The sequence below is a fragment of the Anas acuta genome, chromosome 1, assembly GCF_963932015.1.
Source record: "Anas acuta chromosome 1, bAnaAcu1.1, whole genome shotgun sequence".
Lineage (NCBI taxonomy): Eukaryota > Metazoa > Chordata > Aves > Anseriformes > Anatidae > Anas > Anas acuta.
Window position 1 is genome coordinate 130,370,337 of NC_088979.1, and position 17,581 is coordinate 130,387,917.

General features: G+C 39.6%; 1 protein-coding gene across 10 annotated transcripts in view; it reads right to left on the reverse strand.

The window, feature by feature from the left end:
* The window catches only part of ITPR2 (inositol 1,4,5-trisphosphate receptor type 2), a 273,831-nt gene that overhangs the window by 81,378 nt on the left and 174,872 nt on the right, over nt 1-17,581 (reverse strand). For all 10 annotated transcript variants that reach the window (XM_068655998.1, XM_068655985.1, XM_068655992.1 and 7 more), the window contains one exon: nt 865-973. In XM_068655998.1, the coding sequence (XP_068512099.1) occupies nt 865-973 (109 nt within the window). The remainder of the gene's footprint in view (nt 1-864; nt 974-17,581) is intronic.

Consider the following 17,581-nt stretch of genomic DNA (forward strand, 5'->3'; position numbering starts at 1 on the left):
AAGTCTGAAATAAAGTTGGAAACAACACTGCTTTGTCCATAGAACCCCCTTTTTTAATTCCACTGTTGCATACACAAAAATTTGTATGATCAGTGGTCTAAAAACACTTTTAAATCTGTTTTTCAGTCACAGGTCCAATATGTACAAGGATTGCATACCAGTAAATTCACTCTACTTATCAGTATGACCTTCTAGCTAAATGTTTTTGTCAGTCTAATTCCTAGACCAGCAACATCATGATGTTCTCTAAGAACTGAGACTGGAGTTAATCCAATTTAATTTAAGGTGTGATTTTGAGGGATTTTGTATCAACTCATTAAATCAACCATCTTTTATTATTACAGATTATCTTTCCTGCTATACACACATTTAAACAAATGTAACTGCATCAACTACATCAGGAAAAATATGGTACTGTTTTAAACAAAGTAGTACCAACATTTTTTTTTCACTTCACTTTTTTTTTTTTCTTATTTTTTCATGTATTAATAAAGGATCTGGAATTTCAAAAAGTTGTTTGATTTCCAGAAACAGAAGTATATTTGTACAAATGTTGCATGCTTTGCGGTTTTCCTGGATGTGAATTTACTAGCAAATGGTGTTACCAATTGGAATTGAATTAAATGATTGATTTGGGGGTGGGTTAGTGGGTTAGCCCTTCAGTGCTGCCAAATGCTCATCAGCCATCTGAGACAGGTGCATGCAACTTAAAAACAGGAAAAGTCTGATACTACCTCTCTTCTAACTGGTTACAGACTTGCTTGATTTATTTACTAGCTAAATCCCTGGAACACTTCCAATGTGCCTTTTAGGAGAAATGGTGCTGCTAGTTTTGTTTCTCTTAAATGATGTGTGTTGATTTACCTCCCACTTGTGCAGTTTTGCTGTAGCTGGCAGACAGAGGCCCATTCACACCACTTCCATATTCTCCTTTGAAGTAGCGGTATAGGAGTATTTTCCTTAAATTGTTGCCCTGTAAGAGAAAGATAAAAATAGCAGAAGAAACTACAGTAGTGGCCAGTTTCCTTTGTTTGAAAAGCAAGCTGTTTAACATTGATACATAATTTATTAAGTCTTTCCTTTATAATTTTTTTTATATTGTGTCTTTCCTTTATAATTTTTAAGCATACAAATGGTAAAGTTGTCCAGAAAACAAGCATCTAATGGTCTTATCTAACAAATTTCATTGCAAGAATTCTAAGATACTGTTGTAAAAGCTTTCTTTGAAGTCTATTTTAAACTTATTGATTATAAATCAAATACTTCTACCTCAATATTTTTTACTGGATATCTGGAATATGTAGATTTTGAAACACATTTTACAAAGAACTAATGCTCTGTAGTCTGCGCTCTCCCCTGTCACGGCAGTACTTTCTGTTTTCTGTATCTGAATAGTATCACTCCCTTTTCTCTGATCTCATATAATCCATCTGATCATCTGAAAGAAGCCACATCACATGAAATATTAAAACAGAGATATGACATTTGATAGAAGAGCTTAAAAAGCATTCTCTGTATCTCCTTGTTCCTTTACTTCCAAAACCACAACCAGTTAATATTTGCATGCAGCTCTCTGAAGAACTTCTCTTTCATTTTGCATATGTTCTGCAACACAAGACACACTGAATTAAGAGTGGGGGTACCAACTACTTGGCATTTTCATTTTGCCTTTGGTCTCCTGGGAACACCTGCAGTCAACACTCAGCTTTATAGAGTCATCAGGTGACAATAACTGTAGGTGTATGCACAACCTAAGATTTTATTTAAAAAAAAAGTATGGCAAGACCTCTGATGATTACCACAGAAGGAGAAAAATCATTCATTTCAACAGTTAGCAGAAAAATGAGACTACTTCTTCCTTACATTTACTCACCTACTGTCTTTAATGAAAAACAGGTCTTAAAAATATGTGCACCAGAAGCATTCTCAGTATTTACCAGCTCATCAGCACCTGCATGTTAGTGTGACCATCAACTTTTCAATTAATTCACCACCGTTATCACCACAGGCACCAGGAACCAAGCAGTGGGGAAGTAAGTCCCAGAGATACATCAGAAAGCACTATCCACACACATCTCTGTCAACTTAGCAGTATTTCCAAAGGCAGGCACATGCCACTTCATGGTTTCATTGCTTCACGTACCTCAAAAACAATGGGCTTGTCCACCTCAAACAGGTGTCAGAATGCAATATTCTGTGTACATAGGTTGACAATGCAAAACATTCTTTCCTAGTTCTCACATTCTGATGTTTTCATTTGATAATAGTCTATACAAAGTTCTCTCGATCAGCCAGGAAAATTGCAAGACCCATATTAAAAAAATCAAAAGCCATAAACACAATAGCTGCAAGAAAAATAAAAGCATCACCTACACATCTGCAGTGCCAAGGAATTTATTAGGTGAATTTTTCAGGTAAGCTTAAGCCAGCTGTGGTCTACATTACAGAGGAAGACCAAGAACCAGAAATCTCTGAGGACCACACATGGAGACAGATTCTTTCCTAGCCTAGTTTGCAATGGGGTTTAACCCTGCATGCATGGGCAAAATACACTAGGGTAGCTCATAAGAAATTTCAAGATTTCTAAGTGTGCCACCTTCTGCTCAACATCCTGTCCCTAGTTGTGACCTAACTTCAGTGTCTTACAGGAAAGTGAACCTCATTTCCCACATCCCATAAAGAAGCCAAACATATTACTGAAGAAGTGAGAAACACAGACTAAGAACAGGGATAAAGTCTTTTCAAATTCTCTCAGGTGTATATATCACAAAATCATGAAACTGTGTCATACAAATAGGATCAAAGAGGAGAAACTCTTCATAACACTGGACCAGGACCCAGAAATAGGCACTGCATTGAGACATGCTTTTAATAAGAAAGGCTGGTATTTGCCATACCATTGGCTTAACCACTAAGCTTGAGTCAACATCCTAAACCAGCAGTCTATGCAATTTATTGTTGGCTAACAGAGCACCATGGTAAATTATATAAACAGCCACAGTACGGTCATGGGAAGAAACACCAAAAACCATCTATATAGTGTTAAGAATAACACCCATGGTCACAAGTTTTATTGTTCAATCAAAACAGCCTTTATTTTATCAGGAAGAATGTTAAAGACCATGAAATAGCATTTGACTAATAACCTGAATGATATAGCGCTTGGGTCTTTTTGCCTGGTAAAAAGTAACATTTGGCATATCTCAGATCTTTTTTCCTGCCTTGCTACCTTCAAAGACAACAGGAGGAGCAGTAATAAGAATACATTTCTCCAGCTGGCTATGGAATGAGGAATCTTGCCCTGATTGTACCCAAACTAAGGCATGGACTTCATTTCTTGCTCCAAGGAACAAGTCTTCTTTATAAGGATTCCTGCTCTCTCTCCCTCCCTTTGTCTCTCTCTCAACCTCCTGTGAATCCAGACAACACTTTCAGTTCTCAGAAGCCTGTCAAAAGTCAAGGGCATTGTACTTGAAAAGCAGGAATGGAACCTCTGCTTTGTCTGACAGTTGTGTCAGAAATGCACCCTCAGTCTCAGCCCCACATTTGCAAGCTCCCTTGTGATGACCTTGGGCAGCCATGAGACTTCCCCAAGTCATTAAGTTTCTTGTGAAATTTAGCTGCCACTACAAAGAGCGGAAACAGTTTTCCTGCAGCCCAGCAACATGTACTGGAGGTGAGGAATGCACAAATGCTTACACAATGTATCAGAAATGCGAGTCACCCCCAGTGCATGATGGCGTGAGGAAAATGCTGAAAAGACCCTGCTCTCAGAACATGTGCTGATACTGCTGGTGTGGGTGCCTGGGTATGCTTCTATGGGAATGGCAAAAAACACAGTAAAGAACTGCCCCATCAGGTGGATGAGACAAACTGCTACCAGGGCAAGCAAGACAGCCATGTCACTGATGTCCTTGTAAACAATTTCCTAACTTAGTACACCCACAGAATTAACATTGCCCAAAAGCAAATGAGTGCAACAGTAGTATGAATAAGCAGTTTGCAGCAACCATTACTGACACTCACATTACTGAAGCAGAGGTCAAAAATAAAAGCACACTAGGCAGCACAGTGCTGCCTTCCCTTGACTATGTTTCTTCACACAACAGAAGTCCTGGTCTTCCAAGCTGAATCTCTCCCCTGCTGGCTACAATAAACTTTTCTTTATACCTCTTATTAGGGTATGGAAATGGTATGTAAACATCACTCAGCTGACTGCAATTCTTCTATAATGGCTAGAACATTGTATAGCCCTGAAAAAAAAACACACAATGAAACATAACAGTCTTATTGTTACACATGAATACCACCGCATTGTCTCTAACAAAAGCTAGGATAAAGACTGAGGACACAAGAAAGCAACAACTGGTTATTGTTGCAGTTTAAAATAGCTAGGGATTGGCAAACAAAAGTTTCCAATAGGGAAAAATTACTCCAATAGGAACACGTAGACACAAACAAGTTACGTTTTTCTCAGTCCATATTTCATTATACTAGTTGGTCTTTAAACTTTATACCGTCCCCTGTATAACTGTGCCAGAATTATTTGTCCTGCCTCATACAACTTGCAGACTGCATAAGGAATTTGAATGATACGTTATAGTCTGTGATCATTATAGGTCTGGGGAGATCTATGGTCTATAGGTCTGGTCTATAGGTCTGGGGATCTCTTCTGGTTTTCACTTACATTAAAATAATGAGGTGGAAATGTTCAAATCAGTGGCAACACAGAAAAGGCAGTCATGTCCAACAAATATTTCTCTTACACAGTGGATGATGTGACTATATTCCTGTATTAATCCAGGTGGATGCATGAATGTTAGGCACATTAAATCTTCAGATTTCAATAACTTGTAGCCAAATATTACAGAGGAGCTGTTTGGGACCTCTAGTCTACTAATGCAGGTTTTCAGCAGGTTTGGAACAGAAACAAAATAACAGAGAACTAAGAGAAATCTAGTGTGCCATGACACTCTTAGAAAATGTAATCAGGATGACCTAGATAAAATATAAACTATGAGTTTGGTATCAATTCTGGGCAAAACAAAGGAATGGATGATTTTGAGCTCCATTAATACATAATTAAAGCAAGGTACTATAAATCAGCAGTAGTTATAATATCATGTCATAATAATTGCCTCACTATGAGTTTAAGAGAAATAGACCTTCTCCAACTTCTGTTGATTATCTTCTGTGTTTTTGCTCATGGTGAAAATATCACTCTGGTGACGTCTGATAAAGTGCTGGTGTGACACAATCCTGTAAGGCCAATTTTTTTATTGAAAAATTACAGTGCTATAGCCCCACAATGATACGTACTAAATGCATTAACAGCTATGACAGAATTCAATTTGCAACTTAAAGCAAGAAAACATAAACGAGTGCACAGACTTGTAATGGGCAACTCAGAAAATATTTATTCACAGAATCTCAGAATCACAGAATTTCTAGGTTGGAAGAGACCTCAAGATCATCAAGTCCAACCTCTGACCTAACACTAACAGTCCCCACTAAACCATATCCCTAAGCTCTACATCTAAACGGCTTTTAAAGACTTCCAGGGATGGTGACTCCACCACTTCCCTGGGCAGCCTGTTCCAGTGTCTAACAACCCTTTCGGTAAAGTAGTTCTTCCTAACATCTAACCTAAAACTCCCCTGGCGCAACTTAAGCCTATTCCCCCTCGTCCTGTCACCAGGCACGTGGGAGAACAGGCCAACCCCCACCTCGCTACAGCCTCCTTTAAGGTACCTGTAGAGAGCAATAAGGTCACCTGAGCAATAATTATCTACCTGATTTTTATTTTTGAATCAAATGGAAGAATATAGAATATAATCCTTAAAAGCTTTTTCATAGGACACAAAAAGAAAACTTGGATGAGGTCAGGTCACTGATAAACAGTTTAGGCATCATTCATTAAACTGAGTAGAAGTAAACAATGTGATTCTCACAATGTCCAGATCTTTTTATGTCTAGTTACAAATATAGTGAGAATAGAATAAAGAGCATCATAAAATATATGACTCTTCTCTAGGAGGATATGACTCTAAGGAAGAACTGAAGTCTTTGGACAAAAATCAGCAGAATGATATCTCCCAAAATCACATGATTCTGGCAATTACAACCAGAGCTATTGAGAAGGATTTGTGAAACTACCTTACTTCTCTACATGCAGAGGCATGTTACTGTAGGAATTCTGCATCAAAAGAAGAATGCTGACAAATTGGATTAGGTTTGGAGAAGCTCTACAAGAGTGATTAGAAAATAATCTTCTCATCAGAAATTCAAGGCTTTCAATCTACTGAGCTTATCAGTCTAAACATGAACTACATGAACTCCGTTTCTGACTATCTGCATGAGAAATCTGATAATGGATGACTTCAGCCTACAAGATAAAGGTGTAAGATGCAATGGTGAGAAGCTAGTAAAGAGGTAGAAAGGGCTGATTTTTTCCATTCGTGGGTTACTATTGTTCGTCCTCCCCATCCCCCAATCCCCCCCATCCTCCTTCCTGCAAGAGTAAATGCATTTAGCTATTGGAACATCTTACGAAGAGGTGTGATAGAGTCTCTATTGCTCACAGTTACTAAATCATGACTGGGTGGGTTCCCAGACAGAGACTATTTGAAGATCTTGTGGTCTACATTAGGAGAACGAGCTGGGTGACAAAAAATATGTCATTCACATAATCTATGAAGATAACATGCCACCTTTTCCTGTAGTAAATATAGATGAGGTTTGAAGCCTGACTTTCTATGAAGATTGTTTAAAAAAAACACCTACACATTTCTTCTCATCATTTATAAATGAAATTTCTGTTTTGCTTGATCTGAGTGTCTGCTGTGGGATGATTTTTTGTTGTCTTTTGCCCATTTTTATACTACTTTGTTCCTTTATTTCCTTTGGCAATGAAATAAAGTAAGGGGAAGGACGAGGAAGATGACATAGACATCATTTCAGCTCCGAAACGGATCAACGGGCATACAGCTACCATGTGCACAGTGTTACACAAGCATGTGCTTAGAACAGAACCTTGCAGTCTGAACTCCTCCTATAACCTCAAAGTAGAAATATGCTGTCTTCATGATGCCAGCAACTTCCAGGGGGCTTATGGGGTTGGGGAGGTTGTTTGCTTTGGGCGTTGTTTGTTTGTTTTTACACAGAGTGAGCATTTTCCTAGTTTTGATCTTTTATAGCAATATCTTACAACAGCCAACTGATAGCTGAAACTGATATATTTTCACCAATAAAATATGACACCCAAGAGAAGAGTTACTTGTACACTGGGGCATTTATTCACCCTTAGGAAAAAGCACTTTAAAAAATGAGGTTAAGTCCAGCTGGTGTCCAGCTTTGCTTCCACTAAAATCAATGGGAGCTTTGCCAGCAACTTCAGTAGGAGAAGGAGTAGACACGTACTTTGCCTGGCAAAAGTTTTTATACAACTTTACAAAAGGGGGAAAAAAATGTGCCAGACTTCATGACACAGTTCTCCTAGGAGAGCAGAACTGGCCACCCACACCTCTCAGCTGTCTCTCATTAGGCAGAGACGCCCCACATTTTAAATGTGCCATTGTTCAATCCTACACAAATCTGGTATTAATCCCACTTGTCTTAATACAACTTGCCTACATCACAAATGCTAACTGATAAACCCAGGGTTCTAACTAGTGCAGAGATCCATTGACAGGGTCAGATAAAATGAAGAACCACAAATATGACCTTTCTCTAAACCATGCTACAGTGGTTTAAAAAAGTAGTTGTTTTTCTTTTCCATCTTTCAGTTCTGTCCTTTGCAATTCCAGGTTCCACATAAAGCTGGAAGCTGAAGTGCCAGAATATTGCAAAACAAATGCTATTGCCAGTCTATTTTAAACATGGATAGTGAAAAGAATACTGGATACATTGCAGGAAAACCATTTTTTACCTGGTAACTGTCCAATTTTGCAGCCTGAAGAAGCTCAGGAAAATGGCATATTAAAAGAAAGATTATTTTTTTTGCAGTATCTCTAAAAAGTGTCACCACTATGAATACAGCAGTAGATGACAACAGTTTGGATTAGTGAAAACCTCAGCATTGGCACATTCTGATTTAGATTTTTTTTAAATTCAGTTTAATTTTGTGTAAGATTTTTCTACTGGGCCATAAAATATTAACTGTCAAATGTTTATTTTGTTGTCAAAATATACGATCTCTAAATACAGTCATAACATTTATAAACATGGAACAAGTCTTTGTTATAGCCAAGTATTTCTGTTAATATCTCTCACTTTTTCTGTTGCTCATTTGGTTACATGGTTTCCATCTGTGGTCATAATGTGCAAAACTGATCGTTTTTGCACGTATGTATTTTTTCCTTTGCAATGGTGTCTCGTACAAGACAAAGCATTGAGGCATACAATAAACCAAGTTCTCCACCACTGAAAGAAAGCAATGTAAGATTTGACCGTGATTATTCAGAAGCATTAATGACTGTAGCATCAATAATGTACTGCAGAAAAAGACCAAATCTGAAAAGCATAATTTTCAAAGACTAAAATTATCTAACTCTTGCAGAGGGCAAACTTTCAAAGTGATGCACAGGGAGTTATGTACCTATTATTTGTTAACAGGATTTCTGTGTGGAACTCTCCATGCTCTCCAAGGAAAATTTACCCCTAAGTGTCCTAATGTAACTATTTACAAACACAGACACTTAATTTCCAGATGCATACTTATGAATACTACAGTGCTTTGATGTTTTAAGAGCAATTTGAAATAGGTAGCTAGGGAAAAATGGCCAAAAAGGGAAGTGGCCACTAGGGAAGTGGCCAAAAAGTACTTTCATTACATTATTTTGTTTCACTGTGTTGCTATTGTGTTGAACTACAAAAACAAAGCACTACAGATACCTGATTTACTAGATAAGGCATGCATTGCAGACATACTGTCTATCCTGTTTGAATTAGGTATGCTATCTACACATTTGCTAAAACAGGTTATCAGGATTATTTTTTAATTCAGATTACCAGGCCTCTTGAATGCTTTCAGTGGACTTGCTATGAGTTTTTGATCCATTAAACACCGAATGACTACCTTTTGGTTTGGGGTTTTATTGTGGATATGCCATTGAAGTGTGACAAGTATCACCTTCTTGGATATACACAAATGCTCCCAGTTAATCCTATTCACTTTGCAAGAGCTGCTCCGTATGTCATTTTTTTATTATTATTATTAATAATAATAATTAATATTAAAAGGAACCAATTTTCAGCATTTACTACCTTACAAAATCTCCTGCTCTACTCTGCACTGGTGCAGTCTCACCTCAAGTACTGTGTACAACTTTGGACACCACTATATAAGGCCATAAAACTATTAGTGTCCAAAGGAGGGTGACAAATGTGGTGAAGGGTGTAGAGGGCAAGACGTATGAGGAGCACTTGAGGTCCCTTGGTTTGTTCAGCCCAGAGCAGAGCAGGCTGAGGAGAGGCCTCATGGCAGCCTGCAGCTCCCTCACGAGGGGAGCAGAGGGGCAGGCGCTGAGCTTTGCTCCCTGGGGACAGTGACAGGACCCAAGGGAACGGCATGGAACTGGGACAGCGGAGGGTCAGGCTGGGGGTTAGGGAAAGGTTCTGCACCCAGAGGGTGGTCAGGCACTGGGACAAGCTCCCCAGGGCACTGGTCACGGCACCGAGCCTGCTGGAGTTCAAGAAGCATTTGGACAATGCACTCAGACATGGTTTTGGGTGGTCCTGTGTGGAGCCAGGAGGTGGACTTCATGATCCTTGTGGGTCCCTTCCAACTCAGGATAGTCTATAATTCTACAAAAATAATCATGAGATGGGTGTCTTGTCTCAAAACAATCCCAAGACCTTACCAAAAACAACCATTTTTCCTCCAAGGCCACTCATTCCTGCCTGAATACTACAACACCCAGTACATGTAATTGCCAGAATCTCTCGTACAATTTACAGCTGCACTTTTGACAGTGATCATCAACCTTAGCTATATAGATCCCTAGAAGTGCTGTTTTCTTGAACTTTAGGCATTAAGGAGAAATCCAAGTGAGTGTGTGCATGCATGTCTACCTCTAAGTACACTTGCATTTTTAGGTGCCTAAAGACTGTACAAAACCAGGCCTTAAACAGTGTAACAGGAAAGATCCGAAATGACTTTAACTTCTTGAAAGGCCAACATACAAAGGCGGGCCAAGGGAGTTTGCAATACTACAGTTTGGCACAGACTGAAGCCACTGCAAAGGAAAACAGCTGGACAAAGCAGATTTAGGCAGCTCTTATCCAAGAAGCAAAACTGAAGCAGCTAAAGGAAGTCTACCTTGGGGCAGTTCAGGACAGCAGCAATATTTAAACAGCCAATGTTATCAACGGTATATGGAAACACAGCCTTAGCATCCACCTTGCTGGAAAATTAGCACACATTAACTCAAAAGAATAGCCTGGATGGGGTCAAGATACATTATGACATGGCCTAAGTGCTACTTGCAATGATAGGCAGATTCTCCCTTTGCTCTACACTGCACAGCATGGCAAAGAAAACAAAATATCTTCCTCCATTTTTATGCTGAAGAGAACAATTCCCACATCAAGCAAAGCCAGCTACTGCCCTGATGGTACTCTCTCTCAAAAAACAGGAGGTATTTCAGACAAACAAAAAAGTAAAGCTAAGTTAGACACAACACAGATCTAGCCCTTGGTCTTTATTAGCTATCCATCTTGACAGGGATGATTTGAAAATATTTTAATTAATTCAATGTTCTCTGGTTTAAAAGAATAAAAAAAAGAAAACACCTTAGTAGTTGGAACAATTTTCCAGTAACCTTAATACGGAATTTTCTTTAATTGTTAATTCTCCAATTGTGTTATCCTTTTCATGATGGCTGGCACTTTAACTTCAACACCTAGAATTGTGTGCTTGTATGAAAATTCTATTTAGCATAAAAAAAACAAACAAACAAACAAACAAAAACTATACACACAGACACACTGAGATTTCTGGCGCTCCAGGTCCCAGGAAAAGTACATGAAAATGTGAAATCTGTGTGGCAAAAAAACAGAGGACTAAAAGAACAAAAACTAAACAAACAAACAAACAAACAAACAAACAAAACAAAACACAATATGCTGTTGTGTTTTTGATCATTAAGAAACCAAACCAAAGTAGTTTCATTTTTAGGAGCCTGACTCATGACTTCAATTGCCAGAGGAGGTAAATATCAGGTAAATATTAAGCAACCTTCCTCAGCAGATTTGTTGATTCTATGTGCTAGGAGGAGCTCAGATCCTTACTTCTAACTCTCAGCAAGAATACAGTCACTGACACTTAGCTATAGTAAAGCACCACATCTCTTCTTCCTCATGCAGCAGCTCAGCAAATCTGTGTATCCACTGTCAGCAAAGGAGCCCAAGTAATTATGAATTAATGATGATCCAGAATTATGAAATAAGGCCAGCCCAGAAGGGAAAGACCCCTTCAGAAAGTATTAGAAATTGCAATCTCACAAGTAAAATGAACTTCTTTAAGATCTGAGCTCTGTTGCTGTTCTGGCAAAGGCTGTGCTTCCACGTGGAAGAACTGGACTCTATGATGACCTCAACACTGAAATCCTTGGGAGGCTGGAAAAAAAGCATTTGGCAAGTTTATTCTCCAGGAACAAAGACTGATTTGCCCTTTTTGATTCAGACACTATGCTAGCCTAACGTACTTCAACTCCCATTAATGCTATTAACATATTAAGCACCTGTACAGGGGCAATCAGGGTATACTTGTGCTTTTACCTGTGAATTCACAAAACTGCAGTGACTGGATGCTGGAATTGGTCTTTCTTGGCATATCTAAAGTTCTTTAATAGAACTTCCCTTCCAAAGGACAAATGTTCTGATTTTTGAAGGCATCTTTTACTAGGAAAAACTCTTTCAAAGCTGTTCTCAATCTTCCCTTTTAAATTAGAGGCCAATATTAGCCTTTCTACTCCTGGAGTCTAAGATCTCATCAGTTCAAACAAATAGACCTAATAGCATCCTTTGAAAAGTGCTATGGAAATAATTCTGACTTTGCGTAACACTGCAGCAGAAGTTTCATAAACCATCTCTATTAGCCAAAGCTGCTGAATGAAACTGAAACATTGTTAACAGAGTAACATTTTGGTTTTAATAACTTTCAGAGGTGTATTAGCTGTCATGACAGATTTCGATAGCTTCTTAGCTGTCTTTTTATTTTAGGAGCAACAGCAATTTCTAAATGCTAAGTTTCACAAGATCAGGGAAAAAGTTCTCTTCTAGTTTGAACAGAAAAAAAAGACACATTCAAGCACCTCTAGAACTGGTTGAAAAAAATGACCAAATTTGCTCAAAATTAAATCAGCTGTTCAAAGTTAGAGAAGACAAAGAGACACATTTTCATGAGACCGTCTCAGCTTTTTACATTCCCACTACTAAAAGACAGATTCATGTTTATATAAAATTTAATACGCAAGCTGTTCACCCATAATATTAAATTGCCCCTTTATATTTAATATTTGCTAAAATTGCTGAGTTATTTATGACAGAGATAAGACTGCTGCACATGTGCAGTAGCTGTTTCATCATAATATATTTTAGTATACATTTATTATGAAGCTCTTGCCATTATAGTGCCTAAATTTCTATTGCTTCCAAGGAGAAATATATTAACACTGGAAGGTTCCTACATGCACAGCAGGTAGCTATGGAAATAGAAAGTCATATGCTTCTTTAGAGCTGTTAAGTAAAGCATACATTGAAGATGAGCCTGGAGAAAACCTGCTCTGGAGGTCCTGTAACTGTTTGCATTTTTTTCTACTGTGTTTCAAGAGTGCTGATATCCTCACTAATGACATCTCTCTGACAAATGGCATGCAGCATCCCAACATTAGGACTCAACGGCATTATGAAAACCAAGATGAACTTAACCGTTCCAATGTCTAGAAATTAGACTATACGTGCCTATCAACAAATTAATGTTTCAAATTAATTACAAAACAAAATTCACCAGCAATCTTAGGGGCTACATAATTCACAGTTTAGTGATTTCTGTGATTTCAGTTTTCTGATTATTAGTAAAACAAAACAAAACCCTCTATCCTGAATGCAGTATTGCTGGTGCACTTAATTAGTATATCTCTGTGAAGACCTCAATAAAGTTTGAATGGGGTGGGAAACAGTATAAACAAAATTAGTGCCTTAAATTAGGTCAATGGTATGTATAGCTTTATCTGAAGTTCTGTGTCTACAGCGGGTTGCTATCTTCCAACAGGCTCAGAGAAGTGCTGGGAGCACAAAGAGGTGTGGAAAATCTGTCATATTAAAGATTGAGATTGCTCACATTGGAAAAGAGATGAAAAGATGTGATAGTACAGCAAAGTATGAGTGGTAAGGAGGCAAGAGGTCAGGAATTCCTGTTGCCTTTCTCATACAGGATGGGGCCTTTAGTGGCATCCAGAGATGGTCAATGAAAAAGTGATAAAGAAATACTTTTAACCCACACATAATTAGATGGCAGAACTCATTACCATGGGAAGTCACCAAGACCAAGAATTCAGCAAGACTCAAGGAGAATGTGGGCATTTCTATAGACAACAAGCAAAACCAATTACAATAGAAATGTTAAAAAAAAAACAACTATGGGAAAGAAGACAAAATCTCATGCTTTAGGGGCCACAGATTTATGATCTTACTGTTAAGGACTATCCCAAGACTTCAGGAAGAATAGAAAACTTCAATTCTGCCTACAGTGGGGATTCTTAGACCTTCTTCTGAAGCATCTGGTGATGGCCACACAGAGAGACAGCACTCTAATCCCCTGGTCTGATCTTTGGCAATCCTCATGTGTTTAAAAGAGAACATGAAGTATAACAAGTCTATTTGTACTGGATCCAAGAACTAGTGCAGTGCACTGTAGATTTAAGAGAAGAACTGTTTTTATTAAATCTCCAATGAGGAGACACCCAGAGCAGAACGTTACAGTGACCCAAAACACTGTCTGAAACTCTACATTGTACAGGAAAAAGGAAAAAAAAAAAAAAAAAGAATTGCCATTCAATAGAGTACATTAACGATGAAATCCTCACACGTAAAATGTCTGCATTTTATCTCTCTGTCTTCATCTTTGCTTACGAACATAATATTGCTGTATACAAAAACGACAGCAGGTAGAAGCCACTTCAGCTTTTGAACAAAAGGCAGCTTCTTAGAGGGAAGCTGTAGGCTCCTTTCTTCGGTGAGACGTTCTACAGGAGTTGATCTGGGTACCCATGTTCATTTGCTCAGCCAGGTAACTCTTCAGATTTGTCCTTCTACCTCCCACAGCTCATTTTTCTGCTCTTGTAGTAACAACATCCAAAATACTTAATCTTCTTAGACACTAAAGAATGCCTTTGCATGGCAGAGACAGCCAGAGCATCAGACATCTCAGTACTGATGACAGCCTATGAACACCAGATCCCTTATTTAGCCCTAAATAACACTGCCCAGAATGTCACCATTATTTAGTCCCTTTGATTAATTACAAATTTGCAATGACTTTGTTACATAAATTGGTTTCCTATACATATTAAGCGCCTTTCTGTCTCCCTGTGACTCCACTTTTTCATGAAATGTCTTTTTGGCTGCTAAGGATCGAATGTCACTTAGGCAGATGCCTCTGCCTACACACCTAATGTCATTTTCTGACCTAAAATTCACCATATGTAGGAAGAATTATTAGTATTCAAACTGTGGCACCCAGAGCTGCCAAGACTCAGCCAAAAGCCTGACAGATTTATATGGCGCAGAAGGCACAATGTACAAGACTGGGAGAGGGTCTGGATTTTGTCTCTCCTGTTTTGCTGTCTTCCATCTTTTTTCTTCCTTCTTGTCCCCTCTGAATTTGCCTTTTTCCTCCCTGCCCACTGGCTATACCAATGTCATGTTATAATACCACACATGTGACACTTGATGTGTAGCTTCTTCCCCTCAGTAACTGGTAATCATGCCATCTTGTTTCATAAAACAGCTCTGCAGGGGATTGGAAAAGGGCAAGTGAGTATTTGAGAAAGAAGCATCTGGCTATTAGCTGGACTTATTTTTCAGCTTTCACATTCAAATCACTAACTTCAAATAATAAAAGGAAGCACACTTGATGATTCATTATAGCAAAAACATTGGAACTGACAGAACAGACCAAGATAAAGCAAAAGGATGTCAAAAAAGGACATGACAAGCTCAAGGTGGCAGGTGAAAAGAAGTTCCAAGCATTTCATTTAGTTTTACCTAGAATTTTGCTCATGCTTTGGTATATGCAGGTAAGTACCTCTGACAAAAGTAAACATACATTATAGATTAGAACAGGAATAAATCGTCAGTGAACATGCACCTTACAAAGATTCTTCAATGAATATATATTTTGCAAATCAACGAGAAGATGGGGAAGGAAAGAGGATAGCCTTTGGAGTCTAATTCTGGAGCACATTCACTCAATGGAAATAAAAGGAAACAGAGTACACTGAGTATATGACGGAAGACCTTGATGAACAGGTGCTGTCTTAAACTCTACATTATGATGATTCTTCAGTGGTGAAGTACAAAGTAGAAATAATTTGGAATTTCCTTGCTGTGAAGCCCTTAACATTTTCAGTGTGAGACTTAGGTTTAATCTGAATAGGTGTGGGCAACAGAATTATTTGTATTGGTAAAGGCTTTTTGTATTGCCCTCTACAGCAGAATGCAGAGGCTCATACTGCTAATTAAATATGAAATTCTATTAAAAAAAAAAAAAAAAGCTGAGCCAGTCTCTCTTTAGAAGTACCTGATGTTTAAGAAACAGTAAATTGAGTCAGTATCCGGGAAGGTGCGTGCTCTGACCTATGTGAGGTGGCAGACCAGGTACTGTGTATAGGCGAGACAGTTACCATGGCTACCTCACTGCTTTAGGTGCAGAAGCTACACATTACAAACAACTTTGCAGCATTAGGCTACTGGCCTCATAAGAGCTCTGCAAAATGACAATGAATTCTGAGATAACCGTTAGGATCTGTTTATTAACACACAAATATAAATTTTATATTGTAATGTAAAAGAAAAAAGGAGGGCTGGGAGGAATTGCCAGCTCTTGCAGGCCTGATTCCTGAGGGATGCCATGCAGGCACTTACCTGCATATACGAGCGCTGAGCTTGCACTGATGACGAAGGGAAGTGCAGGTAGAATCATAGAATCATAGAATATCCTGAGTTGGAAGGGACCCTTAAGGATCATCAAGTCCAACTCTTGACACCGCACAGGTCTACCCAAAAGTTCAGACCATGTGACTAAGTGCACAGTCCAATCTCTTCTTAAATTCAGACAGGCTCGGTGCAGTGACCACTTCCCTGGGGAGCCTGTTCCAGTGTGCAACCACCCTCTCTGTGAAGAACCCCCTCCTGATGTCAAGCCTAAATTTCCCCTGCCTCAGCTTAACCCCGTTCCCGCGGGTCCTGTCGCTGGTGTTAATGGAGAAAAGGTCTCCTGCCTCTCGACACCCCCTTACGAGGAAGTTGTAGACTGCGATGAGGTCTCCCCTCAGCCTCCTCTTCTCCAGGCTGAACAGGCCCAGTGCCCTCAGCCGTTCCTCGTACGTCTTCCCCTCCAGGCCTTTCACCATCTTCGTAGCCCTCCTCTGGACACTCTCCAACAGTTTCATGTCCTTTTTATACTGTGGTGCCCAGAACTGCACACAGTACTCAAGGTGAGGCCTCACCAGCGCAGAGTAGAGCGGGACAATCACCTCCCTTGACCTACTAGCGATGCCGTGCTTGATGCACCCCAGGACACGGTTGGCCCTCCTGGCTGCCAGGGCACACTGCTGGCTCATATTCAACTTGCTGTCTACCACAACCCCCAGATCCCTCTCTTCTAGGCTGCTCTCCAGCGTCTCATCGCCCAGTCTGTACGTGCAGCCAGGGTTTCCCCGTCCCAGGTGCAGGACCCGGCACTTGCTCTTATTGAACTTCATGCGGTTGGTGATCGCCCAGCTCTCCAACCTATCCAGATCCCTCTGCAAGGCCTTTCCACCCTCATTCGAGTCCACAAAGGTAGGTGCCTTGTCTGAGAACACTGTCCTCCTGCCTCAAGTTTTACCCAGATTAGGGCTCCACGTTAGAGCCAACACAATGCAGGCATGAGTAAAGGCAGCCATAGTTAAAATAACTTGATTATCAATTAGAAAAGGCCTTCCCTGGGAGCATGTTACTCTAAACACCTGCCACAGGGTTTATGGTATCACACACGCTGACAACATTAAAGGACAGCTATTTCACATCGAATGTTATACTGCGTTCCCACATCCTTCACAGATCACTGGGTCTTTGTGGGAAGATGCTAAATGCTCCTGTTGGGCAGCAGGCTGCATGCCTCCTGACTGCCTTGGGAGTCAAGCAATGCCACAGGTATCTTAGCTGGACAAGCATGGCTTCACCACTGCAAGCCCACCTCTTGGCCTAAATACCACTCCACCTAGCAGGCAGCAACTCAATAGAGAAAGAAAATCGTCATCTTACCTCTATGCCTAAGAATAGCAAAGGATATTCACCCCTGCCCACACAACTATCT